Here is a 13,645-nt window from a genome sequence, read left to right on the forward strand (position 1 = left end):
CTGTAGCTCTGTCCAATACCCTGAATCCCAGATCATCCCATTGATATACATTGACCATGCTTCCCTCCCCAGCATCCCAACAGCTCAGAACCCTCCCCGTTCCCACAAACCTATGATTTCTTTACTCCCCTCAGGAGTCTTGTGTCCCCAGCACACCTGTTGTTTCAAACTTCCACAGTGTTTCAAACTTTTTTGATGTCCCTCTTAGATACCAAGCTTTGTTATCTAAGTGGGTGCCATCCCAGTGGGTGCTCCAGAAAGAAACTGCTTGCGTTGCCAGAAGGGTTCCCCTGTGCAATCCTGGGATCGCCCCTTAGGTGGAGTTCTCTGAAGGTCTGTGGCTGCTCGGATCAGAGTGTCAGCATCTTGTTCCATCACCAAGGCAGACACCGAGCACTGCTGTTTCGCAGGGATGCTGCTAGGAGATTTGTGCATCTATGACCTTTCTTGATGTTTTTGTTTTATTTTCAGACTTTGTGATTTGCGATTTGAGGGAGTACTAGCTGCTCTAACTTGTTTTTATGTTTCCTCTTCCAGCGATCAACTATCCCAACCCAACAGGTAAGGAACGAGACCGTTGTATTTATGTTTTGAATGTAATGCCTGTTAGTTCAGTGCTCCAGCAGATCAGGAAAGCCAAACAGCTGGAACACACAGCCAGCTTTGCCAAATCTTTTTCCCCAAAAGAGGATGAAATTGCTTACACTAATGCTTCCAGTAAGTATTGACGTTTATTGTACCTCAAATTATTGAGAGGAGATATACACCAGAGAGATGCCTCCCACTCATGCCTGATGTCTCTGTGACTGCATAGGCTGTGATCTTGAACAAACACTCCCCCTAACACTGTCAGTCAGCAGGTTATTAAATGTTCCCCAAAATATCTGCTTGAGGAATATATATCCCCCACCCTCTTCTGACCAGGAAAGATACCACTTGACACCTCTGCAGGCTGGCACGGAGCATTCTCCAGCTCAGATCTGGTTCTTCTTGCAGACTGCTTGAGCACAGTCCCTTTCTTCTTTCCGTCCATTGTCATCACTGCTTACTTGCTTATTTACTTTCTGGTCATTCCTGCCAAGATGCAGCAGGCCCGTCTTTATTGAACACCCAGAGTCCCCATTGATTTTGAGGGCAGAATACACAATGCCTCAGAATGATGATCTTTAACAAGAACGTGATGGTGCCCATCGAACATAAAAGAGGATTTCTAGCATGCTCTGAGTAGTGGTGGAGTGATCTTCAGGGCATGAAACAAAGTCCCTTTGCTTCGATTGTTGGATAGAAGCCCAGGCCAAGCTCTTGGGCAGAGATGGGCAGACTACTTGCTGGTGGTCCGTGAGGAGCAGGTGGTTCCATGTAGCTGTTTCTTTCTCCCTGTTTCCAGCTGCTGAGTCAGCGTTCAGTCTTTTTATCTGTTACTCTGTGTACATGTAGGCAAGTGCTACTGCTGCACTGCGGTGTAGCAGTGGGAAGGAGAAGCCAGCATTAGGCAACGACAGCCAGGAACTGGGGTACGGGGTTATCTTGTTAAGGGAGCCACGAGCATTCACTCCTGCAAGTTCACAGTCTGAGGATGGTTTGATGGACCATGCTTTGCCTGAGAGCAGGAGCTTCTTAGAGGGTCAGAGGGATTTTGGGGCTCTAATTCCTGATTCCCTTTGCTTTGCTTGTCCCCACTTTCTGATCTTCTTTAAACATTCTCCATGGAAGACTCGCTGGGAAACACTGAGCGTATTGCCAGGGACCCACTCCAGAATGTGTCCCTCAGTACTCGCTGGAGGAGGCAAGCGTCCCAGCCTGCAGGAGGAAGTGACAAAATCTGGCCTTTTGCCACTTGCTTTTACACTACATAAATCACTGGTAAAGCCAGAGCAACTTTGATCCTAATTGTATCAATCTCTTGGGGTCTTTGTAAACTGAGCTTTCAGACTGCTCCTCTGGGGTTGCTCTGGCGGCTTGATTGAGACCAGAACGACTGCATGAAATTTGCCTATGGTGGAAGATAACTCAGCCACGCTTGTATTTTCATGCAGTAAACCCAACGCTTAGGGTTTCTCCTTGATACAAGACATTGGGACCTCTGGGCCAGTCACCAGGGTCTTGCCTGTGAGTTCACACCTTGAGGTTGACTGCCTAAAGTTGCACCCGTCACACTTGCTTTCAGAGATGCCCCTTCCTTTCAGACCTGCTGTCAGCGAAATATGAGCCAAAGGCTCTTAACTCTGTCTCTGGGCCACAGCTCAGTTCCCAGACTCTCATCCCGGTGACATGGAAACCCCTGCTAGTACCTCTTATTTTCCCACTTCCCCTGCTACCACCACCCCCAGGGAAAAGGGTTTGGACAGGGCTGTAAAGGTATCCTCACGCTAGGCTGCCCAGCCAAATTCTGGGAGCAAACATTGAGAGCTCTCAAGTGAAAGGCATAGATTAGATGATTAATGCCTCTGGCAACCTGATCCAAGGGCATGCACAATGGTGATTAATTTACAAACTCTGAGAGTCACTTAATACAATTATTTCTTCATGCATTTTCTCTCTCAGCCTAATAAGATGTTAATGACATCGGGGCAGGCATGCGTGTGGCATGGTTGCAGAGCCAGGTACTGGGGTTATAATGCAAAAGCAAAGTAAAAGCAGGGGAAGTGAACAAAAGACATTGAGGATTTCGAAGATTTAGAGGTTAGCAGTAAGGCTGACTGTAACTTTTAAAGATCAGTTAACCTGGTTCTAAATCCAGAATTTATCTTTAAAAGCCTGTCTTAGAATTGTCTTAATTCTAAGGCATGACCTTAAAGATCTCTTAGAATAACGGATCATTTTAATGTCATGTCAAAATTCCAGTGCTGGGGAATCTGTTCTGTCCTTCTTACCACTCCCCTGCAACTGCATTTGGATATAGCTTTCACTTTCTATCCCAAACCCTGCAGTGCTGCCCTGCAAGCTATTCCAGCTCATCAGCAGTGGATGGTTTGGTTCCCCTGGTTCTAACAGATGTAGCCTTGCAACCTTGGTGATGAGGGCATAAAGAAGCATATGGGATTGCTGGTTTGTTTGGTATTTTTATTCTTGGCCAGTGTGTCTTGCCCTTCCAGAGCTGCAACACTATTTCTCATGTATCTGCAGTCTGGCTGTGTGTGGTTCTAAAATGTTTTGGGATCATGGGCGAGTACAGTGGGTGGTGATCAGTACCAGATGTTGGTTGTTGTAGATTACCCTGGCTCATTGCTTACTGTCTAGTGCTTGAGTGTCCTGTCTCTGATAATGCCTCGTAGTCCAGAGGAATATGAGCTTTTTGCCCCCTTGTGAAGATGTGGGAATGAGATATGAGCCTGGTGTTCAGAGTTGGATTCCTCAAATCTGTGCCCATTCCTCAGGAATGCGTGTAACGCAAAGGTTAAAAAAGGTGACTGCCACCAATTCCTTGTATCGTGATGGCAAATAGGATTGTCTGGGCCCTATTATCTCCTAGTCACAGATGGAGATATTAAAGCAGATGGCAATCCAGTATGACCCAACCAGTTATGGTATTGTGAAGCTTTCTTCCATTGCCGTTTATAAATGCTTTAGAAACTTACCATGGCTGTTAAATGCTGTTTCTTACATCACAATATACTTTGAGGCTGCAATACAGTTTTCATTGTCTTCATCTCCTAGATGGGGAAACTAATCTCCAGAGAGAAAGTGATAGCCTGTGGGTCACGCAGGAGGTCTGCAACAGAGCTGAGGCTCAGAGCATGGTCCCTTATGCTCCAAGCCAGTTTCAGTCATCAGACCACAACTAAATGACGAAGGCAATTTTATTCAAGTGCGCTCCATCTGCTATTCACCCATAGTCTGCAGCTAGGGTAGGATTATTACTTTTTGCATTCATCTGGCAGCCAGAATTTCAGGACGAGGGATGGCTTCCCCCTAAGGACTTGAAATGAAAACCTCCATTATGTTTCTCAAGAAGGTGAAGCAACAAGAAATGCTAATAGCCACAGCAGAGGGTCTCTCCCCTGGGAATGCAGGGAGGTGTCTGTAACCGGGAGCAAACGTCTCCGCACTTTGAGCTGCCACCACTGCAAAGCCTGCCAAGGAAATCTGTTTGGTGAAGGCAGCGCTAACTCCAGCCTTTGAGGAGCCAGCTCCCCTGCCACCTCCACCTCGCCTCTGACAATCCAGAGAACAACTTCGGTATTCAATATTTAAATCCACTGTTTAATTTTTAAACAGGAAGCTTCCTTTGCGCCGCAGTGCTGAGCCAGGATCCCTGGCAGATGGTGGGAGTCTAAAAGAAGTTTTGCTTCATGCAGCCAAGGTCAACAGTTAGATCACTGCTGTGGCCTCAGAGAAACAGCAGGTCGTTTAAAGGTTTTATTTTCAGCTGGATCTGCCAGGTTTCTCCTGGGAGCCTTGCTGATAAGCATCCAGAGGTGACGTGCTGGTGGTGTCCCAAACCACACCGAACACCTCCTAGTTGTTCTGGGCACCTCCACTTCTAGCTCGGAGAAACACCAGAGCTTTGCCTTCCTGTGGCTTATTTTAAACCAAAGGACCAGGAGTCAGAGCACTTGGGTTCTGTTTCCAGCTTTCACACTGCCTGTTGTGACCTTAAGCGTGTCTATACTTCTGTGCATCTGTTTCCCCCCATGTAATGCAGGAGATATATAGAAAGAGGCATTACTGCCTCATAGAGATGTTAAAAAGCCTTGTTCGTTAGTTGCTGTAAAGTGCCTTGAGTTCCCAAGCTAAGCAGAGGCAATGTGCTGTAGTTATAACCTCCCGCACAGCAAACAGTGTTGCACATAAGCCTGATCATGCTGTGGTATCTGTCGTGCATAGGACCCTTCTTTATTTTATGCTCTCTGCCAGAAGTGTTGCCTTCTGGAAGTAGCTGCATCCGAGTGAGAGGAGAGGATGGAGTCAGGGCCCTGTTTTGGCATTAAAAGAGCTCTCTTCAAGCTTTCGAGTCTTCTCTGAGCAGACTCATCCCATCGCTGTGTGGGGCTTCTTACAAATGAGGCACAGTAGTCCACCACTTGGCACAACCAAGCCTTGGCACTAAGCTGGGCTTCAGTCCTCTTGTCTTGCATAGCTCACTCTGATCCCCACCTGAGCTTCGGCTTTCTCCTTAATCTGCCTCTCCTTTGGTTTCTGTGCCTTGTCCTTTGTGGGTTTGCTCCCTCTCAATCGGTTGCCCAGCTGGCCTCCATGTTACACCTTTCAGGTCTGCTTTCCACCTGATATTCCCTGTTAAGGGAATTTTGTGCTGGTGAAAGATGTCACCTATCTCCTGTGAAGGTCCGCGTGCACAACACGGTCAGAGGTGCAAACCATCCCCATCCCTTTGATTGCAAAAGGACAGTCATGGTGGATCCTGCTGTGTAGGGTAATGCCATTGTAAGAGAAAACTTGTGTCTTTTTGTGGCAGAAAGAAAACTTGTGCCAACTGTAGCTGGCAGCCTGTGAGCTGAAGCCACACAAATGTTTGTCTTTGGTCTGATGGAGAGAAGCCAGGGGTGTTAGACCAACCCAGCAATATCTGGAGCTTGTGGGCTCCAGCCCCTCCTATGAGGACCAGTGGGTGTCTGGTACAGCCATGAACTCCTTTCTCTCAGCCACGAGGGCTGGGGAGGAATCCTTAGAAGCTGCTTGCTCACCCTTTTCCCCCTCCATCTCCTTGTGCTGGGGATGAAAGAGGCCCCACCAGCCCACCTAGTTGCCCTGCCTCAGACCCCGTCGTCCACTCCCCACTCCTCCCTCCTCCTTCATCTCCGGCTGCCATGTGGCTCCCTGTGCTCGGCACTACAGAGCAGTGGCTAATTTGGATTAGGATGCTAATTAGAAATGAGCGGATTGAACGGAAAGCACTTAGCCAGGGTTAATCAGCAGTTAAGTGGCCAGCCCAGCCGAGCTCCTGATGGCTGTGCTCAGCTCGCAGGAGCGGCATTTCCCGCTGAGCTAACAGTCCATGAACCAAGCCCTTGGCTTGCAGCACAGTGCCCAACCTGTGGTGGCAAAGACCTTTTTGCAGGCCACAGCAGGACGCTGCCTCCTCTTTTCTCACTGCTTTGATGTGATGCTGGAGAGAACCAGGCAAGAAGGGGGAACAACAGCATGGAGACCCCATGGGGAGGGCCTTAGCTGCAGGGTAGGAACTCAGAGGTGGAGCATCTCAGAGCGAAGATGCTGTTCATTTCCTGGGGGGTCTCTCCTCTCCGGTACAAGAAGGTAGACTTTGGTGTGCGTGGTTGGTGGTGAGGCTCCTACCATCACAGCGTACCAAGTCTGGAGCTTTTGGCCCTGGCATTGCAGAAAGCTTTCCTTGCCCATCCCATCCTTGGCATCCAGCCCATAGGTTTCTGACCCTTCTCTGCCCTACATGTCCTGCCAGAGTCACCCATGCTAGGACAGAGAGCCTCCTGCCCAGGAACCAGAGCAAACCACCACTGAAGATACAGGAATGCAGGAGCCCAAGTAGGTATTTGGGCTTCTCTTCATCTGGGCATGATAATAGGAACAGTGGGGGAGGTAAGCCCCAAAAAGTTGAGTCTTGCACTAGCGTGCCATGGATGAGGTTTCTAACACATCTCAAGCACTTAGCAAGAACCTTGTTTTCCTTTCCTTATGTGTTCTTTCATGGCTTTTAAGTACTTTATCTTTCAGTTTCATAGCACACCTCCTTGCTCTTATACAAAGGCAGAAGGTAAAGAGACCTGTGCTTACTGTGTCTGCACCACTCGCGAGGTCTGAGATCCCACTCTCAGCGCATTCTCCAGTTCTGGTTTCTGCCCAGGGACCTTCCAGAACACACAGTAATTTTCGCATCAGGTCTTGGACCTCTTTTCTCTTTCTTTTCTGCCTGTTTCCTCCATCCTTCTCTTACTGCGTCAGCAGTGCAAAGCGGTTTATTGGCCTTTGGTTTTGTGGCTCAGGAACTGCATTTTACCACAAAGATTAGAGACAAAGGACCGCCTTCAGCCTGGTCAAGTCCAATTCCTTCCAGTCTCTGCAAGTCCATATTGGGTTACGTCCACGCACAAGATTTTTCACCTGTCTTACAATATTGCTGTAGGGTGTGACTGTCTTGTGGTGGTAATAAAACTGAGCCCCGTTGCACATGTGGTTGATCCTACATAAAAATCTTTTACCTACATGACTTATTTTGTTAGGGGAACCAGCATAAGCTGCAATATCAAATGTGCCTTTTAGCTGGTATAAATTGGATGTGCTGTAGCTAAATGACACATTTGTAGCACTGAGCTGACCTCTTCTCCACAGCTGATTTTTTTTCATGTGTGCCATAGTTTAGTTTAATATATAGCCCAAAGGGGGGTCATCTGCTGGTGCTTTTTCCTCTCTCCTGGGGAAATTATTCTACCATCGAGTTGTTCTGGTTTAAAAGCCCTTGTGGCCTGTTTGCCTTCAATGCTCTTTTCACCCTCCTCTATGTTTGCCCCCCTCAGACCTCCCAGCAGAATCTCTCTTTCTCTTTAGCCCTAATGGCCTTCTTCTATTTCATCAGATCATCACATCCATCAACCTGGATTAGCCCTTCCGTAATCATACTAATCACGGGCATATTCCTTTTCAGCCTCCTCCTGAGGTCAGGGGCTGCCCATCCGTCCCCGGCTTGACGCAGAGCCGCAGCGGTGACGTGGCACTGCCGTGCAATTTGCTGCAAGCGCCCAGGCAGCCTTGGGGACGAAGTTTGAAAAGCCACAGCTGACCAGCCCCTTTGCTTCCCTGCAGATAACACCTGCCGCTTTGAGGATGAGAAGATCTGCGGCTTTGTGCAGGACAAGATGGACAATTTCGACTGGACCCGGCAGAACGCCCTGACCCAGAACCCCAAGCGCACCGTCAACACCGGGCCCCCCACAGACATCAGCGGTACGCCGGAGGGTAGGCACACATCTGGGTTTCTTTTGGCTTGTCGGGAGTCCTACAGCTCTGGGAGCTGATGGAGTGCTGATTTGCTTTCCAAACAACACACTTCTCCTCCGCACGGGGTGCAGGGAGCAGGCAGTTAATTTGCATGTTACTGATTGGCATTAAACACACAACTAAAACGCCCACGACTTTGTTTAAGGGAATAGTGTGAGCATTAGTTCTTGTTACCAGCTAATTGCCTGCTGCCTAATGCCCTTGTCCCATTTGATGCTTGTTTTGAAGTCAAAAAAGGATAAACAAGTAGGAGAACATCTCTAACACCTAGAAGTGGCCCTGCTCATTTTAGCCAGCTGTCTCCTCAGAGAAGGTCTCGGGGAGGTAAACAGGTCTTCTCAGTACCAAGCAGGAGCATGAGAGACCAGGGGGGAGCTGCCTGTGGGGTGGCAGCGAGTGCCTCACCCTGGATGGAGGAGACTTGTGTCGTGTATTGTTCATGCTAGCTGTGCAAGGAGAACATGCTCCCTTTTTAGCTGGATATTACTTTCCCCTTTCTCTAACGAGGAAAGTAAATGTATATGCAAGCACAAATCTTTGTACTCAGAAAAAATGGGAAACATCCAATGGCCAGCTAAGGAAATGGCTTTTCCCATTAGCGTTCAGTACACCAGCCTGATTGAGCATTGAAAATGATGCCAACAAATTAAATAGCTAATCTGTTCCTCCCTGGGTTGTTAACAACTACTTTGGTATTGTTCTCTTTAGATAACAATATTGCTTAGGCCAGATATACCGAATCCTCTCTCCCTCTGCTTGAAGCAGAGAAATTAGGCTGGAATGGTTTCCCCCTCCTCTTTCTTTTTTTCTCCTTGCACAGAGCAGTCGGCTCTGGGGCTCCTCGTGCTGCAGGAGAAAGGCTCGTTTCACTCCTGCGTAGATGCGTGTGTGCACGCTCAGGGACGCATCTGCTGCATGTGCTCACAGCGGGTCTGCCGGTGCCCGTCTCTCCTGCTCTCCCCAAAATACTGCAGGGGCAGGGGAGGCACTGCAGAAATACTGCCAAAGTGTTTGTGGCCGGGATCGCAGTGGGTGCAGAGCAGATGGGAAGAGCAAGGCCATGTCTCTCAGAGGAGCCGTGGTCTCCCAACCTCCGGCATCCCATTGCTTGCAGGGAGGGAGACCCAGTGCACGCTGCCTTTCCCCACCTTTCCCTGTCCTTCTGTAGGTTATTACATGTTCATTGAGGCGTCCCGGCCCCGGGTGACGGGAGACAAAGCCCGGCTCATCAGCCCCCTCTACAACATTACTGCCAAGTATTACTGTGTCTCCTTCTACTACCACATGTACGGGAAGCACATCGGTGAGTACCCTCGGGGGAAGAGTAGCCCCAGCCTGGTGTGGGCTGTCGGGGAAGACCTCCAGCCTCCGCTCCACCAGCTGTGCCAGCGATTCGGGAGGGTGGGAGCCCTACTCCAGTCCTCAAAGCACCAGGGTGGGCTGTCACTTTCAGATACTTGTCCCTTACCCACACCCCAGCAGTGTCAGGGTTGTGAGGCTGTCACAGCCCATCCTTGGGGCAGTATCTTGCAATCAGCCATCAGCCCTTCCCCTCTGGCGCTCTCCTCCTCTGGCATAAGGCTCCCTACCCTCCACAAAAAAGAGCATTGTATCCGCGTGCACACATTTTCCCCGCTTGCACACATTTGCCACCTTGCTCCGAGCAGTGGGACACCAAGTGAACAGTCTGTCCATCAGAGAGGAGACAGAAGTGGTGGGGCTTTGTGGGACTGGAGGTCTCTGTGGTGGCCACAGCTATTTTGGAGTGGGCAGGATGCGTGTTCCCTCAGCTGTGCCGAGGACCTGCCTGCTCTGCCTGGCTCCCTCCCCTCTAACCTGCAAGCCTACGAGTGCAGCGAGCCCCCCAGAAGCGCCTGGCACACTAATGAGTTTCCATATCCAGTCAAGGAGCAATTGCTAATTCGTCACCTCTTGATTATAATTTCATTAATTTGAATAATAGATGCACTCTTCCCACAGCATGCTGGGTTATTAATCACCTGCTGGACTGGAGCCTGACTGAAAAATCAGGGCCCAGGCAGGAATGTGTCCGCCCTTCAATAAACGGGGTTAATTAACAGCTCTCTGCTTGGCACCATTGATGTCATTGGGAGGGAACCCGCTCCCAAGCCTGGCCATCACGTCTCCACATATGCGTGTGTGGCACGGCAGAGAAGTTAAGCTGCAAAACCTGGGATCTCCTTCTCTCAGCGGGGGCGAGGCTGAAACCCTGACCCCGTGGGTGCCAGGGGGTAAGGGCTGGTCCGTGGTTCACTGAGCAGGTCTCCATCTCTGTCTTTGCTCTGAGGGCTCATATTTGCCGTCCGCACTTGGAGCCCGGCTAGGTCGGAGGTGTTTGCACGCGCCCATACTCCCCCTGCAGACGGGCTGCTCTGCACTGTCATCATGCTGGCAGCGGCAGGTTGCTCCGGCAGAGCACTGTCGGCGTTGGTTCACACCAGGTTTTCCTGGACCTGCTGGTATTGCTTAGCTGACAGAGCCCAGCTGTTAATGCTGGCTGGCAAATTCCCTTCTTCCCTGCAGTTGTCCATTGTGGTCAGTCAGCCTTTGTGCCTAATTCCTGCACGTCTTCTCCTGGAGGCTTTGAAAGGGATCTCATTCTTTGTGGTGGCAATGAAGGGTGGCAGAGACCAGTGGGAAACTGGCAAGGAATCACCTGGGAAACCTGGGAGGAGGCCTCTCTTGCTTTGTTTCTTTTAGGAATACAACTACATGTGTCATATTGCCAAGTTCATTTCATGGGGAAAGTAAAAGCCCATCAGCTTTTGCTTGCTTTTGGAAGAGGGCTCTGTTTTACAGCTCTCATATGGTGGTCTGTCTGTCTGGTGGACTGGACATGCCAGGGAATCAATTAATTACAGGTTTTTGGCTTTTAGCATTTTAACTCTTTGTGGCTGGGGCAAATGAATAAATTGCCCAGAGCAAAAGATACAGTGATTCCCAAGACCTAAGAAAGCCGCTGAGTGCCATTTTATATTCCTCGGCTTCAGGCGCCTTTTATATCTGTTGATTTTTCCCTTTATACTCAACGTTGCTGCCCCTTCCTCCTCCCCATTTTCCCCTCGTTGCACAAAGGGGCTGATAAATTTGTGCGAAGTGGATAGACTCTTTAATGCCATATGATGATTTCCAGGGTGGGTGATGCTGAGCTGAGAGTGAATAAATTATTTTAAAATTAGACTGACTAAATAGAGCCACAGAATGAAAGAGAAAGAAATGAGAAAAAGTTCTTTTTCTCTTGGCCTGTGGAATATGTGGCTTCGTCTAGCGACCCCACAATATATCGGTCTGCAAATTGAAATTCAGTACCTTGTATCTGCTCTCTACTCTGGAGTTTCTTTCAATACCAGTCATGATATTCTGTAATCGTTTTGGCTTCTTTTCTACATATCGGGGCACCAGGGTGAAACTGAGACCTCTCCAGGAAAAATCAGAATGCCTAGTAATCCTAAAATTGTCTGGTTTTCATCATTCCCGTTATGCTACTTACTAACTCTTAAGCTACTTGGTCTTTTTCCTTACTGCCACACTGGCAGCACTCTGGCGTAGCTGTCCTCATCCCTGCACACACGCGAACGAACCCGAGTTTGGGACACGCTCTGTTTCACCAGCAGGTCTAATGGCTCAATCTACATTTCTAATGCACGTTGGTTACTCCCTGGCTGGTTTTGCTTGTGTGGAGGTTATGAAACCCTGCCAGAAAGCTTTAGCTTGTTCAGATGGTGCCAGGCTCAATGCCCTTGGTGGCTGAAGTCCTCTCAGAGTCCCCTGGGGAAGTGGCAGTCTGCCTGAGGGCAGAGCAAGTTTCTTCAGCTCTTCTTCTTTAGCACTGGGTTGGAGGAGACTGGCCCCTCCCAGGTACAGGCCTCCTCACTAGGACTTCTCCTGTCAAATGAGGAGGCAGACCCTGGCCTCCTACCTGTATGACGGTGAAGATGGGGTGGCCACGACCCTGGGTCGTGTCATGCTTCCCATGTAGCCAGCTATCCCTGATGCCTGCAGACAAGGCCCCAACCCCTGGCTCACCAAGTGCCAGCCCAGCCCTACCGAGCCAGACGCCAGCCCTTCTGAGCCAGCTGTGGCACTTAGCAAGAGCATATCAGATTGCTCCTGTTGGCAGACAGTGCCAGCAAGAGGACATCTCCCAGCCCAAAGGCTCTCTTAGCAGCTTCAGCTCCATCGCAGAGCAAACTGAAGCTCTGTCACTATGAAAAGAAGCCGTATAAAATCCCGACATTTATTTATTTTTTTAATAACCCTTTTATTACCTTTTTCCCCCCTCTACAGAACTTGAAAGCTGGTTTACTCTCACAATTTGACTATAAAATATCCATAGCCATCCAGGCAAATCTTCCCTGGGAGAGTTCCCAGACACTACTCGTTTATAATAGATATGACGAAAGAGAGAAACAGAATACAAATGGAGCGTTTGTAGCCATGGTATAAAATATTCAGCGACCAGCAGAGCAGGGTGATGTTGAATATCTCTCAGCTGATGAGAGAGCAGGGTGAAGGGGAGCTCCCTGGAGGCAATTCCTGTTCTTCTGGAGTTATTTGGTCATCGGTTTTCCTTCCTCTGGCCCCCTCTGGAGCGAACATTGGCATTACCCTGCGATCCTGCCAGCCCAAACACAAAAATCAGGGGGAGGGGAAGGAAAGAAATCCAGGCATTCAAGAACGAGGGTGTCTTGCTTGTGGCAGGCGCAGATATATCAAATGAGGATTTGCGTGCTTTCTTCAGGAGAGGAAGCTAGACACGGCAGGCAGCGACCAGTCGCCAAGTTCAAAAAGCCCCTTTGTCAAGTTGGCTCGGTGAGTCAGTGTCGCAGCTGGCTGCAGACCCACAGGTCCTTGCTTCAGCCGTGAGACTCCTCTTCCTCCCTTCCCAGGGGCTGCCTGGGAGGGGGATGCTTTGAGGGGACAGTGTCCCCGACGGACTTCCCCCACCGCAGTCCTCTGCCACCTCTCTCTGCCGTGCTCAGTGGTAGCCAGGTTACGATCTGCATGGCCTCCTGCCTGCTGCTGGATGCTCTCAGAGACCCTACAGCAAGAGATGCCTTCAGCCTCAGACCCCAGCAGGATGGTCGCTCAGAGGGACAAGCAAATTTCAGCTGCAGAGGATTTAACTTTTTTTGTGGCCATTGTGGTCCCTGTGGTACACAGTGATTGTTAACGCTATAGGTCCCTATCTCAGCAGCCAGTGACTGTGCTCACAGGGAAGACACTTGTGTCCAGGAGGTACTTGGACTTTTGTGCTCACAGGGGTACCTACATGCAAGCAGTGATGTAGGATGTACCCAAACAGCATCTTTTTAGCCTCCTTCTGATCTGTGAGCAAAATGGTAGACCCTTTTCAAACTATTCTTGCTGTATTTTTAATAGAAGTAGTCACTGCACACAGGCTTACGAGAAGATACAGCCTCAGAGAGGGGAGAAGGCAAAGACCCCACCTCGCTCTGGGCTACCTCCCAAGATGGGACCATTCAGCTGCATCCTGTAGCGAAACTGGCAGGTCCTGGGCTTCAAGAGCTGGACCTGGTTGAAAGCAATGTCTGAAGACCCTGCTCTTGGCTTGCGAGTTTTTGTACTTTGAGCCTCCTTTCTGCATGAGCAGTGTAATGCTCTACCTTTGCCAGTCCCTCTCCCAGAATTCAGGGAAAAGGCTTATTTTCTGGCATGTCCAGCATCTGTG

General features: G+C 49.5%; 1 protein-coding gene across 2 annotated transcripts in view; it reads left to right on the forward strand.

The window, feature by feature from the left end:
- The window catches only part of MDGA1 (MAM domain containing glycosylphosphatidylinositol anchor 1), a gene marked incomplete at both ends in the record, with an annotated part of 150,702 nt that overhangs the window by 118,532 nt on the left and 18,525 nt on the right, over nucleotides 1–13,645 (forward strand). The window contains 3 exons of one of the 2 annotated variants that reach the window (XM_082481839.1): nucleotides 538–561; nucleotides 7,738–7,890; nucleotides 9,101–9,235. In XM_082481839.1, coding sequence (XP_082337965.1) covers nucleotides 538–561; nucleotides 7,738–7,890; nucleotides 9,101–9,235 — 312 coding nt within the window. Of the gene's footprint in view, nucleotides 1–537; nucleotides 562–7,710; nucleotides 7,891–9,100; nucleotides 9,236–13,645 lie in introns of both variants that reach the window. The other variant, XM_082481838.1, reaches the window with a different exon arrangement.

Source organism: Vanellus vanellus (assembly GCF_965231255.1).
Source record: "Vanellus vanellus genome assembly, chromosome: 3".
NCBI lineage: Eukaryota > Metazoa > Chordata > Aves > Charadriiformes > Charadriidae > Vanellus > Vanellus vanellus.